This window comes from Zonotrichia albicollis, chromosome 6 (assembly GCF_047830755.1).
Source record: "Zonotrichia albicollis isolate bZonAlb1 chromosome 6, bZonAlb1.hap1, whole genome shotgun sequence".
Classification (NCBI taxonomy): Eukaryota; Metazoa; Chordata; class Aves; order Passeriformes; family Passerellidae; genus Zonotrichia; species Zonotrichia albicollis.
This window is the reverse complement of record NC_133824.1, coordinates 20,239,823-20,265,608: the sequence shown is the minus strand read 5'-3', so window position 1 is coordinate 20,265,608 and position 25,786 is coordinate 20,239,823. Positions and strand designations below refer to the sequence as shown.

Genomic DNA, 25,786 nt, shown 5'->3' with positions numbered 1-25,786 from the left:
CAGACTCTTTGGCAGTGCCATGGTAGAATAGGTGCTGTATCTTGGAGTGCTGAAGTTTAGAGGTTGGTGTGGAATAAGTGGAAATTGATGGTGTAAGTCAGTGGGAATAGGTTTGCCAAGTGGAATGAAGCAGTGCTGAAGATGTTGAATGAGAGGGCTGTAAGGAAAGGTCTGTGGGTTCACTTTCTGTCTCTGTCCTGGATTTCAGCACCTAAACATAACCTTATTGGACAGCTGTGTGGAGTGAAGATTTAAAGCCAAAACTGAGCATCCTCTGTTATGTACCAAGGTCCTTCTTTCAGCTGAGCTCTACAGGCTTATTCTCTGTTCATAGTAGCAGCCTTGACAGTCTGGAGGTGAGAGGTGCCAGTTTGGTTATGTTAGCAGTTGAGCATTTAGGGCTGTATTACCTGCTACCCTGGAGAATGCCCTGCAATCCCATGCAGCAGTCATAACCCTCTGCACTACAGCTAGAGATGCAGGATTCCTGAGGGCAGGACTAGGTGTGTGCAGGGGGAGCATGACCAGATCTGTGCAGGAGATTCATTTCACCTGAAGCTTTAGCTTTCTAGGTGAAAACCTTAGCTGCCAGCCTTATACAGGATCTTGGTGGCTTCTGTGGCTTTTGCATTTTTGCTTACACAGTTTTATCCAGCTAAATTCCACCTGGCTGGGAAATAAAAAGTGACATCTTCCCATTCATAGGTAGGTTCTCTCATATGACTAATTGTGATATTAATCAGTTGCTATTATAACAGTAGAATGACAGGCTTTGATTTTGTTTTTGGTTTGATTCTTCTATTTTTTAATGGCCACATGTGCTCAGCTTTGTGTTGAGTTCCCTGTTGCCAGTGGCAGGTGCATTTAGAGGTTGCCTGCTACATTGGGCTTGTAAGACTTTCTCCTTTCTCACTAATGTGTGTATAATTAATGGATTCCAAATTGGCTTCGTGTTGAAATTTTATGCTCAGTGGAGATTTTCTGTTTCCTTTCCTGAGCAATCAGGATGTTTGGGAGAATGTGTAGGTGGAGCTCACCAAAGCTGCTTTTTGAGCATGTTTTTTTCCCATTTTTCAGCCATTCTTTTTCATCTTTTTGATCAAAATAGAAGTGGAACCTCGCTGCCTTGGAATATTGACTGAACTTTGACACATTGTTCAGCATTACACATTAATTTTACTTATTAAATAACTATAAGTGTAACTGTATAAACAGATTTTTAAAATTAATAATGAATTAATATATGTTAAACTGATTGCACAGAGTTGTTTCTTTTATTTTTAATAATTCAAGCTGACAGATTGATCCTTCACTCAAACCATCCTCCCATATCTCTTTTGCTCCCAGAAAATAACTGTAGATATCCAAGAATAGCAGCAGGTTTTGTACCAGTATTCTTTGTAGAAAGCGATTATTTCTCACATCCCAAGTGATTGACACAAACGTAAAGTAATTGTGCTTAAGGTACCAGAGATTACTGTCATGGGGCTTTTTTCCCCCTCCCCCTCCCTAACAAAGGAAAAACTGCTTTTCTGTACTATTCATGAAGCTGTAGAAGATGTTTCACTTCTTACTGTGTTTTGCTCCATCAATAGTATCTTTTAAAAGAAAGATTATGTTCTCCTAGCAGAATGCTGCCTTTGGAATTCAGCTCTTACTAGGCAAAGTAAGAGCTAAAGTGGACACCCATTTAAAATTCTCTTTTTGCTTTCTTTTTTTAGATTTTTTAATTCTGTATTAAATAAGAACTGGAGCTAAAGAAAAAGCTAGGAAGTGAATAATAATAGGAAGACTCTCCATTGCTTGGCACTAATCTCTGGATGTCCCTGAGACTCATGGTATCAGCACCTGCAGCAAATTATTTGAATTAGGTTTAGAATACAAGTAACACTTTTATATTGTTGCAGATTCATAACTGAAGACACTAGTGAATGCAAAAGCATTGTTCTGTGTCCATAGCAATTGTTTTGCCAATCTGTGATTTCACACTTTAATAGATTATCTGTTGTCTATTTGATAGCAAATGCTCTTACTACTCCAGGAATATGACATTCAGCACATCTTTAAATTGTGGCTGTGGTATGTGTGTGACTGCAAAATGTGTATGGCTTTAAAATTTATTTGTTTTTGTTTTTACATCCTATCTGTGTCAATAATGCCCTTTGTCTGTTCTGCTGTTTGTAAGGACAATGCATGTACAGTTTTTCTTGCCCCTTTCTGACCTAAAGGCAGTTTCTTTGACACAGAACATGCACCAACTTCAGAGTTACAGTCCCATGGTCATGAATCTGCTCTGTTCACTCTAATGCATACTCCTGCTTACATTCTTTTCTCACACTCTTTCATCTTCTTCAATCTTGCTGTAGGGTTGAAAGGTTCTATATGTTGTGCAGCCTTGTTGTTACTTATTGTTGGAAGTATTGATTTTTGTGCTTTGACATAATTCACGCAGACTCTCCAACACTGGCTTCATTTGCAAGGGATGACTTTTTTGAATTCAGTGACTGCTGAAGTTATACTTTTGAATTTAAGTACAAAAATTTTGGAGGAAAATTTTAATCCATATTTTGAAAAGCAAGTTGTTAAAGAAAAAAAAAAGGAAAACAGCATTTTATTATTAAAAATTCGTTTTAACTCAAGGCTAGTTCACTTTAAAACCTGATAACTTCTCACCAGGCAGAAAATTAAGTTCTATATTGAGATTTACTGTCTTTTGGCCTCTGTTCAGTGGTTTACATCTAATTGATTCTATTTTAGTTTTTATGTTGCACTATTTATGGTAATACTGGAGGGTTTTCTTCAGCAGCATTTTAATTTACTTGAGTAACACCTATCATGTTACTTTCTTCAGTAATCTTTTTTCAGAAGGCCTTAGACTGGCCTTGGTAGAAGTTCCCTTTTCTGTTCAAGAAAAGCATTTTACATTGTAGTTGAGAAACAGTTTTCTGACACTTTTAATCTAATGATTTTTAGTTTAAGTGTTGATTTAAAATCATTGTTTCAGTGATGGTCATTAAATGGTACCTACAGTAGTCTGTTGGTACTCCACTAAGAAATTTATAATTTTTTTTCTTATGCCAGAAAATGAACTGAAACTTGAGAAGAAAATTCTATTTACTTCTCAAGCAACTTAAGGAAGTTAAATAACGTACGAAACAATTTAGGAACGTGGCTTTCCATTGCACAGTTTAAGTATTCAGTCTTAAATTATATATCAGCTTTTAACATCATTACAGAAGTATAGGCTGAAATACATACGGGGAGTGGGCTTATTAAACTTCTCCCTTTTGATATTTGTTGCCAATACTTATAATATTTCCTTCTGTTGTTTTAGGGAAAATCTGATTCAGATACCTTACATAAATTTTATGAGCTTAAGTTGGGTCCTAATAATACTGCCTTAAAAATGTGTTATTTGGTTTTGGGTTTGATAGCTAAACAATGTGTACTAGTAAGGAGAACTCAAAGAGAATTTGTGGTTTAGATGATGATTTTAACATAGCTGTATCAACCTGGTGATTAGTTTAATTAGAAGATGTGATGCTAGCCCAGTTTCTTCTGATTTGTTGACCTTTACCTAACTTTTGTGCTTAGGTAAAAAGATGTAGGAATAGACCCTTGTTTATTCTGTATTTCTGTATTCTGTATTTCTTCTCCTGTTGTCATTATTTAGCAGCTGAACTACAGGCAATTCTGTACTGTAGAACTTGGGGAAAAAAACCTTATGGTGTGTTTCTGAGTAACAGTTTCTGCAAATTATGTATTGTTCAAGGGTAGAGAGAGCAACAGACCAATGATCAATCTTAAAACTGCTAATAGAAGTTTGCTTTCCAAACTGTCATCTTTTACAGAGCAGACTCGGGGAAATGGCAATCACAGCTCACAAAAGCTCTTTGTAGTAACAGCTTGAACCTAGAGGAAGAGCCTTTTATATTTGGTAGTGCTGAGACAGTCTTCATCAGAATTATTCCTTGTCATTCACCCTCAGAGATTATCCCCAGGCTCTTGTGGGTTTTCCAGTCTGCCCCACAGCTGGGTTCCATCTTCCCTTCCAGCTGATATGATGCTGACTGGGCTTCCTGAAGAAAGTTGGTGTTGAGTGCCTTCATGTCTCCTGGAACACCATACAGAGAATAACCTCTTTGTTTTTGCTTTCTGGCAAAACAGTTATGCAATTTTGTTGGTTATACAAATGAAGGTGACAGAAAACTTCAGGTTACTGTGTTTGCCTTCACTCTTAACATTATTAAAAGCCAACAGATAGGAAGAGGAGGAGACCAGTTTCTGTTCTGGTTGTTGAATTGAACAACACTCAGGCATTCTTCCTAGCTACTTACTTCTAAAAGTTACTCTTAACCTATATACAGAGAGACTAGGCCGATTTCCTTCTCCTTGGATGTCTTTGTAGCAAACTGTTCTTACGGTTCACCTCAGTTTCTCTCTGAACTTGACACAGCAGACTGCTCATAAATACCTTAGAGGGAATTTGAGCTGTTGCAGTGCATCTGTTTTTCATGGTGCCACATTGCAAGGCTTTGAGATTGGTTGAGCATCAGAGGACAAGTCAAAGGGGCATTTGTGTTTGTTCAGAAAGTGTCCAGTTATGTTAAGCACTGTGGCATATCCTGTTGTGATACTACCAAAGAGAAAGTTTCCGTAGGGGCTAAAAAATCTTCTGGATTATGTCTGGGGAATGTCTCCTTTCTTTTTCAGATACTTCTGAAAGTACATTAAAAAAGTAGATTAAAATGCCATGTTTCATTATGCTGTTCCTAGATTATGTGTTTGCTTACACTGTGAAACTATTTACTTGTTCCTAATGTTTGTATGTGTCTAAGCGGCATTATGTAAGTAGTTTTTCAAGGAATTATTTTATAATATTATCATGTTACCATATTAATTTCAAGGAATTGTTTTATGTTAAAATACATGGTTTTTATTTTAAATGCATGTTTTATCTTAACACATAAGTGCATGTGAATAGGTGTGTAAATCTTCACGTAGGAACACAATTTCTCACCTTTACTTTGCTCAGCTGTTTGCCTGTATTAAATCATTAACATACACACAAAGTAGTTAGGAGAGGAGGATGGATCTGGCAGGAATAGAACTTAAGCTGCCTGCAGTGTAGCTCGTGCTGTTTTTCTGATACTGGTGTTCAGTTTGCCTGGCTGCTGCCAAGTCTGCACCTGCATAATTCTTGATTGTAACTCTGCATGTATTCCTCTTAATAAGAACAAATAAATAATATCTTCTGTTATTTACCAACCAAACATGAGGATTACTTCAAAGTCATAAGTAGCAATCCCTCTTCTGTTCTAATGCTTTACCGTTTCTGCCTCATGCCCAGAGGCTTCATTCCTCAGCAAAAATGTCATCTATATCTCTGTGTTTTACCTTGGGTTTAACTTGCTATTTAGAACCCCTACTCAAAATGCATATCTAGTATTTTGATTATGGATTGTCACATAAACAGAATGATTGATTAAAGTAATTTACATAGAAGCATTCCTGGGGTTTCTGAGCAAGGGAAAATACACAGAAGCACATGGCACTTAATTACTTTGCTTAACAATAAATGTCAAGTTAAACCTTTTTAAAAAAAGATGAATGCTGTGCTTAAGGAAAACGCAATTACATTTCTATGCTTTGAAAGGTTTTACACACTGTATACATTAGAGGGGCAAAGACATTAACACCTCTGTACATGCAAAGGTGCTGACAGATTTCAGATGCTACAAGGCAGGCTTTTGTAGCCCTGTCTGCCTATTGCTTGCAAAGGAAACTCATCTACTGTAATGTGCTGTTAATCTGAGCTCATTTTGCTGTGTGAAACCGCATTTGCATACACACACACTTCTTGGAACTCATTGAGAACATGACGACAGTGGTCCCGAATTGGTAAATTGTTGCATATAAACAGGATTTGCATTCAAAGTAGTGTTTTATAGCACAGTCCCATTATTTGTTCCATTTTAATAATGTTGAATTAATGGCAAAAGTAGATTTCAAAAAGCCACTCCTGATTTTATGTTCCAGTTCTAAATTTAATTAAAAATGTCTCTCTCCTCTTTCTTTCTACTATGCTGCAGTTTAGTAACAGACTCATAATTTGTTCTTCCGTTAAATAAAGTGTACACTTCCATAACAAATTGTCCAAATTACATTCAATAATGTGTTTAATAAAAAGATTTACATACTGCTGTATTCCTGTGGGAGTGTAATGGAGGTGCAACTGAATGACATCCAATCCTTGCAGAATAGAAGCAAAAAAGAGGAAGCCCACAGTGAGAAATGGGGTTTCATGCAGCATTCCCCAGTACAAGTCTGAGCAAATCTATGTCTAGACACTACTGCTCACTACCAGGCAAATAGACTAGATCAGTTCTTTCCAGAAATTTTGGCTATATAATTTTGGTGCAGTTCTCCCTTCTTGCCCTGAATTACAAATGAAAAAGAGGAAAATGAAACTTTGAGGATAATTACTTGAATGCATTCAAAATAAAAAACATGGTTAGTTTTGATTAGAAATGGTTTTCAAATCTAGTTTGCCACCTGATTTTCACCAGTTCAGCACCACCAGCGGTAGTATGGCTCAGAGAAGTTTGTGGAGGGTGGTGCTCTTATATATTTAGTACTTAGGGACCTTGGCATCTTTGCTGTGGATTTTTCTGAACTTCTGAACTTGACAGGCACAAAATCCTGTCTACCACCTACTCTGCTCAGTGGCAAGATGTCCTCTCCACTTCTGCTGGAATGGTGTAGCTTCTCCATTTTTCTGTGATGAAGTTTCTAAGCAATAAAACAGACTACACTTTATTTGATAGGTAGCTCATTTCTTTTTCTTTTCAATCCATGAATTTGAAGAAAATATGTGAAATAAGATGTTTACACTGCCATAAATTAAATAAAGCGTTATAATTTAATTACACTATGTGTTAACAGGGTATTTTTCCTGTTGCCTAGCAATGAGATTTACCATGAGATTCACCACGTGCTTAAGACTCCTTTATAAACTTCAGTTTTCAAAGGTTTATAGCTTTATTAAAAAAATCATTATTTGTAGGACAGTCGAGAAGGTGCACGTTGGCTGTTTTGGGGTCACTTACTAACAAAGTTTGAGGTGTAAAGCTCTGGTGCCCTCTGATTTCTGATTTGCAATATGGGGTAAATTTTGAAAGTATGTTATTGAGCAAAACTTTGTGTATGCCCACAAATCTGAATGTCTAGGAAAGGCTTTGAGCTGCTGGTGTTTGCTGTCACCTCCAGTAGTGTTGCACAGCTGTAATGCTTGGTACATTGGACAATCACATGGAACTTGATGAAGGATACTAGTGCTTGAAGAGGTTGGAGAAGCAAAGCATTTGGGAAGGCTGAAAAGAAAAGCTCTAGGTCGAGCCCAGAAAGTCACTTTTTTCACAGGAGGAGCCAGCTTAAATTTGGGGCCTGCAAGTATATGTAAAACCAGACAGCTTTTATTTAGCTCGAGGAGAATGCATTTTCCTTTCCAGTTACCTCTGATAATGTGGCATTTGGATTGTTTTGTACGACTCCATGAGGCAGGGCTTTACCTAAAAGGACTTGAATGTGAGCTCCTGGAAGAAATGGCTGAAAACTACTAAATATCCAGCTTTTTTCCAAGAATATACCCAAGAACCAAGTGGTTTTGGCAGACAAAGTGATTGGAAGCTGTGTTAGAATGGTAGTGGTGCTATGCCACTCATAGATGTGTTTCCAGACTGCATCTTGCTGCAAGGCAGAAAGCAAAAAGCCAGTTTATTGATTCTATTTTGTAGAAGCATTTAAGGAAAGAGAATGTGATTACTGGAATTGTATTATTTATTATATGTATATATGGACTTAAGAAAAGATGCCAGAATCAAGCTTCATGAAGATTTTGGGGGGGGGGGAGGTATTTTGAATTAATCCATTAATCCTTTTTAAAAACTAAAACTTCTTATGCCTACCTAGCATTTAAAAAAGGTTCCAATTATTATGAAAGATCCAGATTTTGCATATTGAGATTTTTGCATGTTGCATACAGGAGATCTGTGTGTTTACTTGCAAATCTTCAAGGAATGTGATTTTGTTCATTTTGTAAGCTACTAATTTCAAATTGCCACCTTTATAATGGTTGATTTTTAATTAAGAAACATAGAAATTTGGAATTCATACCTGCAGGTGAGCAAAGTAGTTTTTACTGGACAAGGAGGCATTAATTGGCACTGGCATTTATCTGGTGATCAACTAAGCAAGATTAGTTAGGAAAACCAGAGTTGAAACCAGACTTTTTTTTCAGATAAAATGGCTTCTCTACCCATAATTGTTTCAGTATGTATATTTTTGCACATATATGTAGTTTTTCTTTGGAGATACGTCATCTCAATATGATTATAAATGGTAATTGATTTTAGGTGGCTAGATGTATGCAATTTTTTTTGACAAAATGTGGATACTATAAATGACATAGATCAGTATCAAATGTGAAAAAATGCAGCATTTGCTGTGGTTAGCAGAAATGGCATTTCCTGTTTAGCTGCACTGGCTTAGGCATGGTTTAGTGTTTCTGCAGCCTTTGTATAGAAAACGAGAAAAGGGAGGGATGCCGAGAGTCCCTAATTTAGACACCTAAAGTTAGAATTTTCAGCTAAGCTTTTCCGTTCCTGTTCTCTCATAAATGCTCTGAAATGTTCCTTCTTCCTTAGTCTGCCTTGAAAAATTCCATTTCTCACTGGAGTGTCTAGTGGGTTAGTGATCTGGATTTCATGTAGGATGTGCTTCCCTCAAAGATCACCATCCATACAAGAACTGAAGGAAAATGAATGAGTATTGCCCTGACAGGGTCTAGTATTCCATGCAATAACTAGGGGACTGGCGAAGTGTTGATTATTTTTTGTTGTTAAAATGACACTTGAGGAAATGTGTAAAATACAGTGCTTTAGTTTGGCATTTTCCTATTTTAAACCGGCTCATACAGTTGTATCTTGCATATGTTTTATGAATCAGAAACACACTATATAATTCCATTATATCTGTTGGGAAATGTTTAGATAAAGTATAGAGAATTCCATTATATATACTACTATCTATATACTATATTTATACTATATGCTCCATTATGTAGAGTAGGCCTAGGATAATTTCTCTTCTCATTAAGAGAATTATTATCTTGGTGCACTATGCTCTAGGGAGATTTTTTTGGCTTTCCTGGAAAATCTGTCCTAGTAAAAAAATGTAAGTAATCTCAGCATTCTCATAACAAGAGTCTACAATCTTTAATGGATGCTCTCATTTGATGTCTGGCAACCATTAAATTTTTTAAATTTTGTAATGTTAAGAATGTTGTCACTGTATAATTATAGCTGGTGATTTTAATTTAACAAATCTGGGGCATTCTGTTTCTTTATCTTTCTCTTTCCCAACACCTTTTTTGCCTAGGAAAAAAATACAGTACTGATAGCTCTAACTTCATAATAACAAAACAGAAAAAAAGGCTAAATATGTATGTAGTAAATAAAGTGTAGTTTCAACAAGTGAGAAGAAGGAAAGAAGGTAGTCTTAAATGAATGGAAATAACTCCTAACTGATATTTGTTGCACAAACCCCTTGTTTTTAGCCCGAGTTTTACCTAACATTTGCTTCTAATCCATGATTAAAGAACTTAAAGTAAATATCTTAAGTTATTGCTAATATTTTTGGGGGAAATTATTAAATAATAATTATGCCAATGAAGTGAATAATAAAGTTGCACTCATAGTTTTGAGTTATCAGCAAAGATTGTCTCAGGAAAATAAGGTCTTGATCCTATGCTGAAGGTGTGACTAAGAGGCCATCTCAGTATTATTCTTTTAGAGGTCCTTGTTTCACTTGTTTACATTACAAGAAACAAGGACTGCAGTAAACCACAAAGTGCCGTAAATAAAAATGTGTAAATCTCTACATATGTTTATATTGTTGTCTTCTAGGTTGACTGGGGTCAACTGGACTATTTAGTGATTGACATGCCACCTGGGACTGGAGATGTACAGCTGTCAGTATCACAGAATATTCCAATTGCAGGTATGTATGTTGCTTGACTGCTTCAGAGATTGTAATTCACTAGGTTCGGTAGCTTTAGAAAAATCTTATTTTAAAGCACCAATCAAAAATTACTTTTATTTTTCTTTCCAGCACGCTGAGAGATTGTTTTATCAGTTGTGTGGTGTTGGAAGCATTATCAGTGATTTTAATACGTTATCATTACAGTTGTGTTGCTTTATTTTAAGCTAAGTTTTGAAAAGATGGAGTAGTCAGCTGTAACTCTTGAAGGAAAGACAGTCTTGCCAAAACCTGCTGAGTTTTGTAGTAGAAAATTTCCTTCTCTGTACATACTACATAATAAAGAGAATAAAATAAAAGAGTGATTCATACCCATTCTTTTAGATACAGTACCTAGTAGGTTGCATGTGTCAGTAGCAAAGCAGGAAGGCCTTTAACCCCAGGGTTTTAAGCAACGAGGTGAAACATGACTGTGGCACAGAGCTTTTTGCTTAGGTAGAATTTAATTGAATAATGTACATAAGGGCAGTAAAATTATACAGTTAGAGTTGTGGCTTTATTAGGAGCTTTTTAAAGTACAGTGGCTATTGATAATTTCTGTTACTATAGTGCACCTAAATGTCCTGATTTAACATAGAAATGGTCATTAGACTCTTGATTTTCGAGGCATTGTTGTGCCCTTTCCCCACAGAACTCTGCACTGCTTTCAGGAATGTGAGTGGTTATGGTGCACTGGGTCCTCTGGGACAGAGAGGTGATGGAAATTACTTTAATCCTGTATGTCCTGTAAATTTTGCTGATGTCTGATTTTTGTTTGAATTCTGAAATGGCTTCACTTTGTTCCTACAGTTGTTCAGTTCAGCTTACTTTTTTCATCAATCCTAGCTTCATAAAATTAGGAGTGATAGCATCACTTTACATTTGTATTTCCCATTAGTTGGTTTTGTTGACCATGCTGAAGTTGACTCTTGCATTAAAAAAAAAAAAAAATGCAGTCTGCTTTTGATGAAGACAAACAAAGCAGACAAGGAGTGATAAGATATATAATTCACTGTGTTCTTACTGCCTTGATGAATTTGTGATTTAGGAAGAGTTTTCTCTCTTGTTTATTGTGGCTACTTTTCACCCTCACTGGAAGGATGTATTTTGTGTATTACAGCTTGAATAACTTCTTCTTTATTCTTCTTTCTTCTTTCTTGTTTTGCTTGTTACTTGCTTTCTGTTTCTTCTTTCAAAGAATCCATCACATTTTTTAGCATGCTTTTATTTTCTTCAGCTTGGTTCCTTTCAAAGGTGTGGAAGAGACTGTTACAGATCTTGATGATCATATCTTTGGAGCAGTGTACAGAATTGTGTTGGTTTTTGCAATTTGTATTTTCTAAGCACTCTGTCTTTTACTTTGGTACAGAAAGTATTTGGTGGTGTGCAACTCTGTTTCCTTTCTGGTTTTCTTATTCTTTATTCTTTGAAGATGCCTTGGACAGTCATGGTGTTAGTGGAATAATTTCTCTGTTTTTCCTCAGAGACAACATATGTGTCTTAGTTTAGTAAATTTAAAGTGCATTACCTAATTTGCATGAAAGTTGTTCTTTGATTTGCATTCATGCATATGTGAGATACTGTATTTGCATTATGATTCTTTCATTATTAATCTGTGGCTTCCTTGGGATAAGCAGTGTAGAATATTTTAATTTTGCCTCTAAAAAAATTTACAAATCCTGCACACATATATTATTGCCAGCCACTTATAGAATTTTCTGTGAGTGAGAGAAGGAGCCCTGGTGAAGATGTTTTGTTTGTGGCAGGTTTGCCCAGATGGGGCATGAAAAGCTGTAGCTTGGCAACATCTGAGCCTAAGAGAGACACTGCTAGGATATGTGAAATGATATTGGGTTTTAATTTTACAGGACTGGTTTCTTTTCCTGTATCACAGGTCCCATAGCTTTCTTGAGTCAAAAGGAGACTTGAGTCAAGAGGAATACTTAACAGGTGTAAGAACAATACAAGATATGTCTTATAATTCCAGTAGTCAGTCTTATAATTCCAGTCTCTTAAAGAGACTGTCAGCCTCAGGCAACCTTGACTGAGGCAGCAGTTTTGTGTGGGTGCATTTCCTTTGCAAGAAGGTGGAAAAGGAAACTACTGTGACTTTTGGTTTTGTTAGTCTTAGTCACCTTACAAGGAAACACATCTTATTTAGTGTACTATGCTTTAATCATCTGTAACACTGCTCATGTTGCAGTCATTCTTCAACAAACTCGTAGATGAGGAATGTTATAATAGCTTGAAAATGTGGTACCCATTTCTGCATAAACACCACTGCTTTCTTCGGATGCAAGTTTGCTTTCCAAATAGAAATCCAGGGTCGGTCTGGATTGTGGCTTTGTTCTTGTCCATTGTTATTTAATCTGTATTGAGTTCTGCTTCCTTACTTTAGTTTTTTGTTCCATCTTTTGCATGAACAAAACTTCCAGAAATGGGTTCTTTAGCATGTATTGAGCTTGGCAAAATTAGAAACATCCTTACATGTTTTCCAGCTTTTTGAACATTTTAAAAACAGAGGTTTAGCTGATGTTATCATGTTTGTTATCAAGATATAGTATGAACTAATGATATTATGAAAGATAAGGCTTGTGCTTCCTTTGCATTACCTAGTTGCTAAATTGAGAAATCCAACTTGGTGGATTTGTTTGATCGTTTAGCTAAAGGAGGCATAAATGTAATAAATATTATTGGAGATGGGTAATTAGCCTCTCTAAAGACTGGGAGAGCAGTTTATTATTCTCTCCCTTCAGAGTGGGAGGGCTGTGTGGGAAGCAGCAAGAGCATCTCTGTTCAAGCGGCAGTCTCAGAACCCTGCACAAGCACTTGTGCCTCGTGGAGAAGCTGCATTGTGGGGGCTGACCATTAAATTAGGCTGTCTGCTGCCCTCTCCTTGTTAACGTTTCACTGAAGTCAGTGTTAGTGAAGTGTGACAGCTTGACAGCTCTAGAGACTGATCCTGTCTCAGCTGGCAGAACCAGCTCCAGGTCAATGCTGGAATTGTTCCATTTGCTAAAGGTTTGTCATATCACCCTTTTCTTTGGATATTGAGGTGCCGTAGCAGTGAAAACCATTAAAAGTGTACATCTGCCCAGTGGGAAGCTGACTGAGACTAACAAATACTTTCACATCTTACTGAGCAGTCTTTTAATAATTACAGTAATGAGTATTCAACTGACTGTTTGTAAAAGAGACAGAAAGGTAAAAGGCTTTAGGTTTTATTTCAGTGCTCCTAATTTTCCCACCTTCTGAAAGTAGCTTTTTTCCCTGTACAAAGCATATGTTATAATCATTGTGATAATAACCTCTGAAAAGGTTGTTAATAGGAATAGAAAGACAATTAGTCAAGAAAAGCAAAGGGAAAGCAGTGTAAATACTATTTAGTTTCTCAGGTTCTATAAAAGCAGAAGCATTGTCGTTGTTAGTCATACAGGAAATTGCTTTTGTCACCTCTCATATTTAAAATCAACATAACACAGAGCTTGTACCATTTTTTAATTGCCTTATCCTAAAAATGGTGTAATTTTTCTGAATGTTTGCATCTTTCAGCAATATGTATGTCTTAATTATCTCCTGAATGCCTTTTTCAGGTTGGGCTGAAATATTTATTAAAGGAATTTTTATTTCTTCAGATATAAATTTGCAAAGAATTCTGATTAATAGGAATTATTTTGGCAGCAGTATTTAATAGATTACTTTAAATAAAACCAAAAAGCATATTTTTGTCTCTACTGGTTAAACATGAAAAATCCTATTTCTATTCAATGTACATTGAATAGAAGGAAGTAAATGGATGCCACCGACTTGAAGACATTTGGCATTTTTAAATTCTTTGTCATGTGACCACCATACTTGCAAATCAGATTATTTACTCATATTTGTGGCAGTGTCACACAGACCAGGGTGTAGTCTTGTGCACAACTACTTTATAACAGTGTGTGGGACTGAACAGAACCACATCTTGACTCAATATATAATAACATACAAGAACAGGGAGTTGCAGGTGATGAGTAGACTGTCTCTTCAAAATGAACATTTAAAAAGTAAATGGAGACTTTAAAATCAGCTTAAAAAACATACTGTTGATGTTTTATAAAGCTGTGCATGATTTAGCATGGAAAAGAATTGTGACTTGTATAAGGGTGTCTTTTGAAGTTATGTGAAATTGAAAGCTGAGTAGGTATGGTGCTGTTCTCTTGTCTTTTCTAAAGAGAAATGATCAAAAAAAGCCCAGTGCTGCTGTACAAATTGTGTGTAGCATGCAGTTTAAGAAGTGTATCTGCATTCTGTCATTGCTCTTTGGCTAAGTGTTTGTTTACCCCTTGTTGCACATCTCTTACTTTGGTGCACAGCACAGATGCAAGGCATCTGATCTTTCCTTTTGCTTTAACAGTAACATACGTTTTCCTCCGTTTCTGAGCTTGCTTTCTTCTTCTGTGGTGGAGGTACATAATTAGTTTCTGCAGTAAATTTTGGAAGCTGTTTTATGGGAGCCTCTTGGGTAATAGTAAATTTTACTTGATCTAATTCTAAATGGCAAATATTTTTAATATCAGATTTTGATGTAGATTTACTCTTCATTTCATGCTATATTTTGAGGTTTTAGATTGCTGTAGGAAAAGAAAGGGAAGTGGGTTTAGGATAGATTGAAAAACAGAAAAAAACCATGAGTCGCACCAGTGGGGATTTTCAAACAGTTCTTTGTATTTATCCAAATATAATTTGCATGTTGAAATAGTCTGCTTCTGTTGTCAAAATAAATGTAATTGACAAATGCAAATTATTGTCAGGGTTATCTTAGCTTTGGACACTCCTGGTGCTTCATTATGAACTGTCAGACTCAGTAGGCTCTGTAAACTTAATTTAGAGGCCAAAATATAGTGGGAGTTTACACATTAATACCTCAGACTCTTTCAATATAAATTTAAATTTCATTCTTGGCTCGTGGAGTTTGATTTAACACACATTGCCTGTTGAAGCTGAATTGATAGTGTATTCAGTGCAAGTTCTTTAAATTTTATTGTTTCTGAAGGATAGTTTCCAGGTATTCAGGAAAAAATTGTGAAGAATAGAGGCTTTGCAAACTGAGCTTTCTGAGGTCTGGCAACAGAAACTGGCTAAGTGGCTAAGTGTACACTAAGTACTAGATCAACTGCAATTGCCTTGTTAGTTTTTAGACCAATTATTCTGAATAGGAAGAGTAAACTAGCCTAGTGTTCAGCTGACAATTGCTAAAGGTGAGAGAAATCCATATGAATAATGGTACTGTATTTTCTCCTCTAGCTATTTCTTCTGAAAAATGTAAATGTTCAAATCTGCTTCTTACCATCCCCACCTCCCGGGGAAAAAAGTAAACAACAGAGTGGTTTGGGGAGCTGATTTTGAAGTAATCTCATTATTGTCTTTTTCTGCAGTAGAATCACTCTTTGACCCAGTTCTCCTCTTCGGACTGAGACCTCTCGTTTAAAGAAAAAATCCTATTCATTTATCAGAGAGGCTAAATCATATTCTTTATCAGAGAGACTATTTGGACTTTGCTCTTGCTTAGTACAATTCTCATAATAATCTAGACATGATTGGCAAATGCCCTTGGAAGCAGGAGGTGGAATGGAGTTGAGCAGAAAAATGCTAATTCATATAGCCAAGAAAGAGTGCAAAGTGGCAGTGTCTGTGAGGAATTAGCTTTTTGTTTTAGGCCTGTACTTTGCAGATAGTGCTTGTTCACAGATGTCATTATGAGTATTTTCAATGTTTTCACTAAATAAAACTTCATTGTAAATTGCGTTAGTGTGACACGTTTGCCATTACCAAAACCAAACATTTTACCACAGTGAAAGTTGTCCTTCCACACCTTTCCCCATGTGATCTGGTGTGAAATGGATGATATAATACTTACTGATCAGTATAGATGAGGGCAGTTTAGCTTTAGGGTGACAGCTTTGTGCAGCTGACAGTTCCACTGACCAGGAGGAAGAATATTGGTGTGAGAATATCTGTTCTCTTTTCATGTGGGCAAGTTGGTAGTGTCCTGATCTTTTATTACCTGCTTAGTTCTTGGGCAAAAGAGGATGTGTGGAAAAGTCCCCTGTGTGAGCAGTTGTTCAATGACTGCTCCAAGAAGAAGGTAGCAAGCAGGCTGGAGGTGTGATGCAGCCAGGATCTAGCCTTTGGGACAGTTCTGAGCTATATTACGAGGTTGAAGTGAGGATCCTGTAATGCAAAATCACACTTGTGGCTTTTTTAAGTTGCTGTTTGTAATAAGATGCCACATGCAAAAGCTGAAGAAACTTCTTTGTAAGGTTTATCCTAGAAGATGAACCATTTTTTAATGTTAGTTTATCTCTAATTGTTGCCAGTTAAAATTACAGCAAAGACAGAAGTCTTTGTTCTTGCAAGATTTTTTCTGCATTTTCAAGTGCAAAGATGTATCTGTAATTGCAGGCAAATTTAACAGAAGGTCAGAGGGGCTCTGAAGAGATCCACGATAGAGAAGAGTCAGGTTAACCAGGCTATTTATGAGTGGAAGACATAATCTAAAAGTTTGAATTTAATGCAGTGGAAAAGGTAGCAAAAGCTGCAAGAAGTGCACGAGTGATGTGATCAGATCAGGCCATCTACAGCTTTACTGAGGCCTGAATGTGGTTCCTTGCTAAGAGTGTTCAGTGGCTGTGTCTTTGTCCTCCAGAACTCTCTCTCTGGTCAGTTATACTTCACAGCTTTTGAGGTGACACTGTTTGCTAAGAGGCTGATATAGGACATGGTGTAATAGTTGTGTGTGGTGGGATCCTTAATCTTGGATGAGAGACACGTAGCTTCATTCTGAAATCTATCTGTGAAGACACTGGAGGGGAAAAAGAATATATTAGGGGCATCCTTTTCATCCTAAGGGAGACCTTCTACACTACAGCTGATGAGCTGCTTTTTAGAGCTCCGTGTTTTTTGCTTGGGTATAAATTGACCACAGCTAAGGTTTGGTGACATTTCACCTTATGCTTTGTATAGGTGATGTTTTCTATACCCAGAAATGATAGGCTGTTTAAATGCTTGTAATTTGCTGAGCACCAGTCCACCAGAAAGGTACCAATGTGCTGTGTAGGCACATCTTTCTTTTATTGAGTTAAGGACCTGGGGTTGAAACAGAAAGGCAAACATCAGTGTTACAGGGTATTGTTAGTTCTGTCTCTAATGTGTCCTAAGGATTAAAAATACAGTTAACATAGTTTTTACTAATGCAATCTCCTCTGGGGTGCTGAGTCCAGTTCTGGATCCCTCAGTACAAGAGAGTCATGGAGCTCCTGTAGGTAGACCAGCAAAGGGCAAAGAGGAGGAGATGGCAGCATGTCACTTGAAAAGGTCAGGGGCTATTTAGCCTGGAGAAAACTGAGAGGGGATCTTATCAATGTAGATTGGTATCTGAAGGGAGAGTGTCAAGAAGGATCAGGACTCTTCTTGCTAGTACTGAGCAGTAGAAGAGAGGCAGTGGGCAGAAACTGATGTTCAGGAAATTCCACCTGAACATAAGCAGGAACTTCTTTAATGTGCAGGTGATTAAACCCTGAAACAGGCTGCCCAGGGAGGTCGTGGAGCCTCCATTACAGGAAGTACTCAAAAGTCATCTGGACAGAATCCTTAGTAACGTACTCTAAAGGACTCTGCTTGAGCAGGGAGATTGGACTGGGTGATCTGCAGTGGTGCCTTCCAGCCTGATCTGTTCACACATTGTGTCATTTGGTGAACATGTATCAGCTTTTTGTCAAAGGAAATACATAAAAATTAAAAAATAAAGGGAACGCATGAGTAAGTAGGTAAGTCAGTTAAACATAACTGTACTCTACTTAGATATCCTTAGTATGCTCAAGGCACAGAAATTATTTTTCTGCACACAGCTGCAAACACAGAATTTTTAGCATGTTCCAGTGTGCAATGTGATCAGTATTATAGTTTCTGCAGCTTCTCTGTTCGATTTGGCAGCCTCAGTTTGTCTCATTCAGACACTTTTGTAAACATTGCACGTATTGCTTCAAGAGACATACTGTGTGCATGAATTCCATCATATTTTGTTACTTTATTGATCAGAATAACTCTTTACTGCTCGATATTCCCGTTAACTGTGTAGAGTCAAGATAGCAAGGAAAGTGTAGGCTGCATCCTTTTCTTGCTTATCATTTGAATAATTTTCTGAATTAAATGTATGCAAACTTATTCAGGGAGGAGAGCACTGTGAAAAGTCTCATTGGCCATATTTGGTTGCTAGTAAAGGAAATAATGCTGCAAATAATTTGAATTCTTGAACTTCAGGTTGGGTTTGTTGGACTAGCAGATGTACCAAAGAAAGAGAGAAGATACTTGTTTTATAGCGTGTTGGTGTAAGTCAGTACAAGCTGGCTGTGAATAAATTTTGCTGTAACTAGCTCAGAGTAAAAAGGAAGATAGGAGATAAAAAAACTCAGCACCCTCAACAGCAGCTTCTTGAGCACATTGGCTTTCTTTCTATGGAAGAAGCCATGGAAATTGTCCACAAGCATAATTTTAATTCATGTATTTCAGAAGCCAGAGGTTTTTTGTGCAGACAGTTGGTGCTTGTGGCAGCCCAAACTGTGCCTTTGGATTGTTTTGACATTTTTGGTTTTTTTCCCTTTGGATGAGAATTTGTTAGTAAAATACATCTCTCTGTTAAGCTGCTTGTGGTTCTTGTGGGTGTTTTTGTTGTGCATAGTCTGTCCTTCATGCCATGCCAATTATTAGATTCTTAGAACAATTAATAATTGTTGCAATCTTCGCTGCAGCGTTGCAGTCCTTTCTATCTTCTCAGGGGCTCCTCCTGGGCTCTTGACCCACCCCTATTTATCTCAGTTACCTTCACGAGCTACAGCTGCTGCCCAACTAAGGACCCTGCAGCTGCAGCTCGTTTGGAGCAACTCAGAACCACACAGGTCTTACAATACAACATATATTCAGGCCCCCACATTTCCCCCTTTTCTTTTAACAATTAAACAATTACAATACACATACAGTCCCAGCTCTCAGGCTGCCACAGCTCTCAGCTGTCTTAGATACAACCATAGAATATATACATATCCCTGTAAAGTCCCAGCTCTCAGGCTGCCACAGCTCTCGGCTGTCCGGGGGATTCCATACCTTCTCTCGATGTTTGGCTGCATCTTCTTCCCCGTACGGGCCACCAGTTGTTGTAATCTTCGATGCAGCGTTGTTCTTGCCTCTCTGCTGGGGCTCTTCTCCATTCTCTGCATCACAGTCCTTCCTCTCTTTTCAGGGGCTCCTCTTGGGCTCTCGATCCACCCCTATTTATCTCAGCTACCTTCACGAGCTACAGCTGCTGCCCAACTAAGGACCCTGCAGCTGCAGCTCGTTTGGAGCAACTCGGACCCACACAGGTCTTACAATACAACATATATTCAGACCCCCACAAATAATGAACCAGAAAAATGTAGACTTCAGTCTTCTTGACTGCATATTAGGTTCTCTGAAGATTCAGGGAATGCTGAGCCAGCATCTTCAGAGAAGAGTGTGAATAAAAGTGTGTATACACACAAGACACAGATTTCTAATTTTGCTTGGAAAGAAAGCAGTAATGAGCATTTTTTTCAAGTATTGAAAGATTTTTGTTTTATAAATATGCAAAAATCTCAAGGACTCTGAGTCTCAATTAGTTACTTGTGGCCTGTGCTTTTAGGGAAAGGTGCATTCATTTTGTGGAATTGACCCTACATTTCTGTGCTGCTTGCAAAGTAACCCTGTGTTTGGTGAACTGAGGAGGTAAGGTGATTTCAGTGTAACTGAAAAGCTTGCACATTATTCTTTGTGATGCCATTGGACACAGGCTGGTTTGGGAATATCAGCAAATTATTTGGATGCCAGAGTTTGAGCAAATAGGGAAATTGCATTTGCTTGGTGCATTACATGTGCCATTCACTTTTTGGACTTGTGTATAATACTGTGTAAGGCAGAGATTGGCAGCTTTTCAGGAGTGAGGTGCCAGATTGTATTTTTCTTTCACAAATTAGAGGTTAAGAATGCTGGCTGAAAACATTCAAACACACTGTCAGGCGCTGTTTGGAAGCGGCTGGCAGTCGGCAGGCGGCATCCCTCTGGCAGCAGGAGGATGCTGCAGGGGCAGGGCTCCTGTCCCAGAGTTGCCAGAGCCACGAGTGCTCTCACCGTGCCAGGGCTTCTGGTGCTCTGGTCGCTGCCTGTGGCACCAGGATCGCGTATCTCTGGAAATCTGCGCACCTCTTCCTTTGCCATGTACACAGAGGACCGGGAGCTGCAGCCCCAGCAGGAAGCTGTCCCAAGCGTCTTGAGTTCTCTGTTGTAATTGCTGTTAGTGTGAAGTTTGACATAAATTTCTTGTGCATGGTTGGCATAATGTGACTCTACAGAAATCTTCTTGTATTAGAGACTTTTGACACTAGATGGTCAATGTGAAAGCAAAGCTAATCAATTGACCAGTAGTGCTCCCTTGTACATTACATTTTTATAAAATAGGGACAAGTGTGAACAGTTTTTTGTTGCAAATGTTGAGGAAATAACATTTGAAACCCCTGCGCAATTGGAAAAAGATGCTCTTTATGAAGTCATATAGAATATTCTGATGTGTGTGTTGGTTTTTCATGCTGTATTAATCAAGAAGTTATAACAGGATGGGATAGTAACCTGTAGGCTTACTTTACTTTAGAATGTAACTTAGACAAGGAGCTCTGGCTGCTTTGTGTGCTTAATAACTCTCAGGAGTACTAATTATCAGGTAACCTGGAGCCACGTTTGAACAGTGAGCAACACTTTATTCAAACCTAGTGCAAGTGTGCATCTGTTGGCCTCTTCCTTTGTGGTATCACTTACACAAATGCACTGGTGTCTAGTGTGGCATGGTTCAAAAAAGTGTAGCAGGTCTGGAAAACAACAGTCTGATTACAAGCAGCTGCCTCCTGGTTTTAGAACAAGGCTTATTGTTAAATTAAAAACTTTTAAATATAATTATGGCATGGGATTGTTACTGTGTAGATATTCCCAGAGTACCACCTCTGCAATCTGTCAGCATGTGGATGGTTGTATGATACTAGATAATTTTTCTCATTTAGAAAGTATAAATGGTTTCTACATAGAAAAAGTTATGATGAAAGTATCTAAAATACTTTTATCACTTGATATCATATCTCAGTTATTATGATCATTGTATAATAAAAAAAACTGGCATAATTTTCTTCCTTAAAAGCATATAACCGTGTGACTACTGTGAAATTAGCTGCATGTACTAAATATTTAAAATATTTAGTGGAATAATTAATAAAATACATTTTAATGGGATTTCATGTTTTCTTTAACCCAGGAGCTGTGATTGTCTCCACTCCACAAGATGTGGCTTTATTGGATGCACACAAAGGAGCTGAAATGTTCAGAAAAGTCCATGTACCTGTGAGTCTCTACATGAAAAATACCAGTAGATTTTTCTTTTTCCAAAATGTAAAAAAAAAATTCCATATGCAGCAGTAGGTGAACATTCAGAAATCACTTGAATGTAATAAATTCTTGTTAAAAGGCTTAGATTCCACCGTACATCTGTGTCAGGAACTTGGTTATACAGAAAGGGGAGAATTTTCTTAGGCTGAAACCAGAATAATAAATTATTTGTTTTAAATCTGTTTGTTTAATCGTATGGAATAGATCAGATTGCTGAACAGAATATCTTAGGAATTAATGCATGCCTTTCAGTTACACTATGTGTCCTCATTAAATGTCCTCTTCAGCACTGTCTCTGTTGGGGCTTCAATTTCATGAAATGTAGAAAAAATATTTTTTTTTTTTTTAAGAAGCAAACTCAAATTTTGGTGGAAATATGCTTCTATCTAATTACTTTGCCATTTGAGGGGCTCTGTAAGTATTGTGACCAGTAGAAGGCTGTCCCGTCATTGTTTTTCCTGAGGTTTATAGTTTGTATCTTAGGTTACTTGTTTGAGAAATGAGAAATCTAAGAATAGCCACAATTAGGAGAAAATATTAAACAGGCTAACATCCTTGACTTGATATTTTCTCTGGATGCTACAAGTTGCTAAGTAACTGAATGTAGTACTCTAGAATATATTCATTTAGAGATTCATTTTTAAATGGGCAGTTGATGAAAGAATATGATTTGAAATGCTTCCTTATCATAAACTGTAAGGAAAAAAAAGATGTTTTCTTGTCTACCTGTGTGAAGGTCACTTCTACTCTTTCTTAAGAAAGGAAGTTTTTTTCATAGCTAGTGTTTTCCTAATTTAAAAAATGACACAGAAAGTTGAAGTGGATGCTTTCCCTTTTTTAATGTACAGGATGGCTTAACAAAAGAAACACTTTGATTAATTCCTTATTACTAACTATTATTTAAGCATATTCACATCAAAATGAAAGCATTGTAACATAATTTGCTGCCAGAAGGAAAACAGAGGAATAACATACAGAACATTTTGTTTGTTTTTGTTTGGATTTGCTGAAATGATGTAAAACGTTGGTTTTTTTTTTCAATTTAAATTGTGTTCAAGTTGGTGCTTCACTGAATTTTCCTTTTGTTTTAATGAGAAATGACCAAAATTTCTTTCTAAAACTGTTTGGTTCAATGTCCTTTGAAGAGAATGGCATGCAAGAAAATCGTGTGTTCTAGGATGGGCTTGGCTAATACTGATTTGACTAGTGGAAGATAAGATATTAAATATGATCTGTTTTGGTTCATTGGAATTAGCAGATGTTGTCAAATTAAGTGAGAAGTCACAATAAAGCTGTTACACCACATGTTGTGTTTGAATGCGCTTGAACCAGTTATCAGGCCTTACCTTTTTCATTACCCTGCTTCATTTTATTCTCCCTGCTTCATTTTATTCTGCCCTGTATGAACATTATAAAATATGTATAAAAATTGCTTGAGTTTTAGGCAGCTTCTGCCTATGTACTACATTTCTAAATGTCAACTAAATATGAGGATCTAAAGAAAGTGAAGTGACATAATTTTTCATGGACAACTTCAGACCTGAGGTTTATGTCAAAGAGCTGGAATCTGAAAGTCTGTGCTAAAATTACATATCCTGATTACATAATTAACTGATCTTCAATCTTTCATCTGCCAGAAAGTGCTTGCAAAGAGCTGATTTTTCAAAGAAGCAGAGAGGCTATAGGTTGCTGAACTCTGAGTATGCTTTCCGGTATTTAATGAACTGTGGTCTCTCCCATGTAGGTACAGGCCTATATATATATATTCCACCTTCCTCTTACACCCACCGTTATTAGTTATGGAAGGCTCAGATGACATGTGTAGTATTACCACAGTAAAGTCACAGTTTTTAATGTTGTTTATTGAAATTGAAGTAGAATGACTGAAGGAACTGATTAGAGAGAATCCGACAAGGAGAGTCAGCATTAAAAGCAGGATTATGGGGCAAAATTAATGTTTTCAGTCTTAGGACATAGTTGCTAAAAGAGGAGTGACATCTCTTGTGCAGTGCAGCACACCTACACTTACAGTGAAGGAGGAATTTGCAAAGTGTCGCTGACTCCTATCGCAAGTTTCAAGATTCTTGTCTGTTATGCGAGTTTGGCCAGTGTTTTCTTGCGTTCCTAAGGGTGACTCAAAGTGAATAATTTTGAGTATTAAGGAGAAAAACTGCCTGTTTCCACTTGCTGAGGCTGAGTTCAGTTCATTCTTGTTTATCTTATCAATCATATCCCTGAAAGAAAAGACAGGGTTTTAGTTAAATCTGCAATTTTTCTGGATGTTTCCTTGAATTTGAAGGTTATGCTGTGGATTTTGCAGGTTTCAAAACAAACTGCTTAGATAAACTCAGCTATGTATTTCCTTCAGAGTTGTATTAAAATGGCTTATTTGGCTACGTTCTTACTGGTGTTTCTGAAGCATCCAGAGTAAGCAGCCACGATTATGGCTTCATGTTGGGAGCAGATATTAGAGACAGAAATTGCTCGTTACAGTATTAAAGGTAGGAAGACAGAAATATTGTGCATGTTCACTTGAAGCACTTCAATGCAAAGTGGCTGACTGACACAGGAAGCTGATGGCAGAGGAACTGTAACCCTGGTCACTTCAGTCCCCACCAGTCAGACCTCAGCACCAGCTCTCTGTCCTTAAGTACAGTGAATGACTGCAGTGGGTTTCTCAGGAGTTGTCTCCTAATGTAAATACAGAGAACTTTCATTTCATCACTGTATTTTCTTTAACTTAGAAGGTTGTGTATTTGGATTTAAGCATGATTTATTGTGTAACCAAAAGGTTTGCTGAGCACAAGAAGTATGTAAACATTCAGAAACTGTGTGCAGATAACTCCTAATGAAAGGGTTCTTCATTTCCTGTTATTTCTTGCCAGATGCTTCTTTGCCATTTAAAATAACAATTAGACTAAATGGAATGCAGCTCCATGCTGCTGCCATAGGTTAGCTCCTGTATTGTTGTGCATAAAAGTTTTCATGTCATTGCTGAGCCAAATTTGCCAAGCTCAACAAGAACTAGAATAGAATTCACCCACACTTATGAAATAGTTTGTGTAGACAGTAACAGCTGCTTTGAAGCTATTACAAGTCTATTATTTGAGCAGGAGAATGAGGGTTATTATTGACTTCATTAACCAGACCTATTCCTTTGTAGATTTAAAAGCTCTGAAGGTCATAAGGAGCTCCCTTCTGTAAATATATGTGCAGAAAAATGCATGGTAAAAAATCACTTCAGCAGTAAAGTTGTGTATTTGGTAATATTCCATATTATACTTAGTATTTTTAAGTGGCTTCTTCATATTCCAGATGGATAAATTATATATTATTAAATATGCACTATTTATTGGCTGACAAACAGGACCAACACAGAAAAATTAAAATTATTGTGTAATGATGAAGTGTCATTTCCTTTTAGTAGTGTTTGTTTAAATGGAAATAAAAAAGGACAGAGTTTAAGGCCTCTAAAACTGGTCTAGCATCAGTCCTGGCTGAAGGACTTCTTAGTTACTAGGTTATTATAAAATGAACAAAACAGCTGTATTAATGCTTAACTATTCACAAAACAATAGTAGACTACATAAAATTTTCTTTGATAAATTTGCTGAATCATAAATGTTGGATGAGTACTTTGAAGAGAACAGAAAGTTCAAACCCCAAGATACCTGAAAACGAATTAAAGTGTAAATTTCAAATTACTTCTTTTTTCCCATCTTCTTTTTTTGTCCTTTCAAAAATGGCCTCCATGTATCCTGATGAAAATAATATTTTTCTTTTGTCAAAAATACATCTTTCAGTGTTCTTCAGTTTACCAACAGAGTAAAAACTCCATGACGTGACTTTAGGGGAGAGCGGGATGAATGCCTGCTTAGAGGTCATCCATAGAAGGCTGTGGCTGTACAGCTCCATTTTTACTGTCCCTGCACCTTATATCCTTGGATATGCAGTATTTAATGTCTCTACTAATGTAAGAACTGGATGATAAAATTACCTGTAATAATGTGCCAGTAAATAGAGTCTTGTTCCACTTGCTTCTCTGACAGTCCCTGGGAGAGAGCAGAAAAGGGGGAAAGTCAGTTTGAGGTGTTAAATTGGAAGTAGGTAATTTTTATTTCAAGCATATTATTTCTTAAAATGTTCCTTGCTTTAAACCATCTGAGAGTTTTATGTAAGTAAAGGAAGATGTAGCAAATATACTCTATAAGAGGTGATATAGAAAAGG

The 25,786-nt window shown here is 37.1% G+C and overlaps 1 protein-coding gene across 10 annotated transcripts in view; it reads left to right on the top strand.

Moving 5' to 3' along the window:
* The window catches only part of NUBPL (NUBP iron-sulfur cluster assembly factor, mitochondrial), a 118,122-nt gene that overhangs the window by 36,092 nt on the left and 56,244 nt on the right, over nt 1-25,786 (top strand). For all 10 annotated transcript variants that reach the window (XM_074542705.1, XM_014267867.3, XM_026792830.2 and 7 more), the window contains 2 exons: nt 9,966-10,059; nt 21,428-21,513. In XM_074542705.1, the coding sequence (XP_074398806.1) occupies nt 9,966-10,059; nt 21,428-21,513 (180 nt within the window). The remainder of the gene's footprint in view (nt 1-9,965; nt 10,060-21,427; nt 21,514-25,786) is intronic.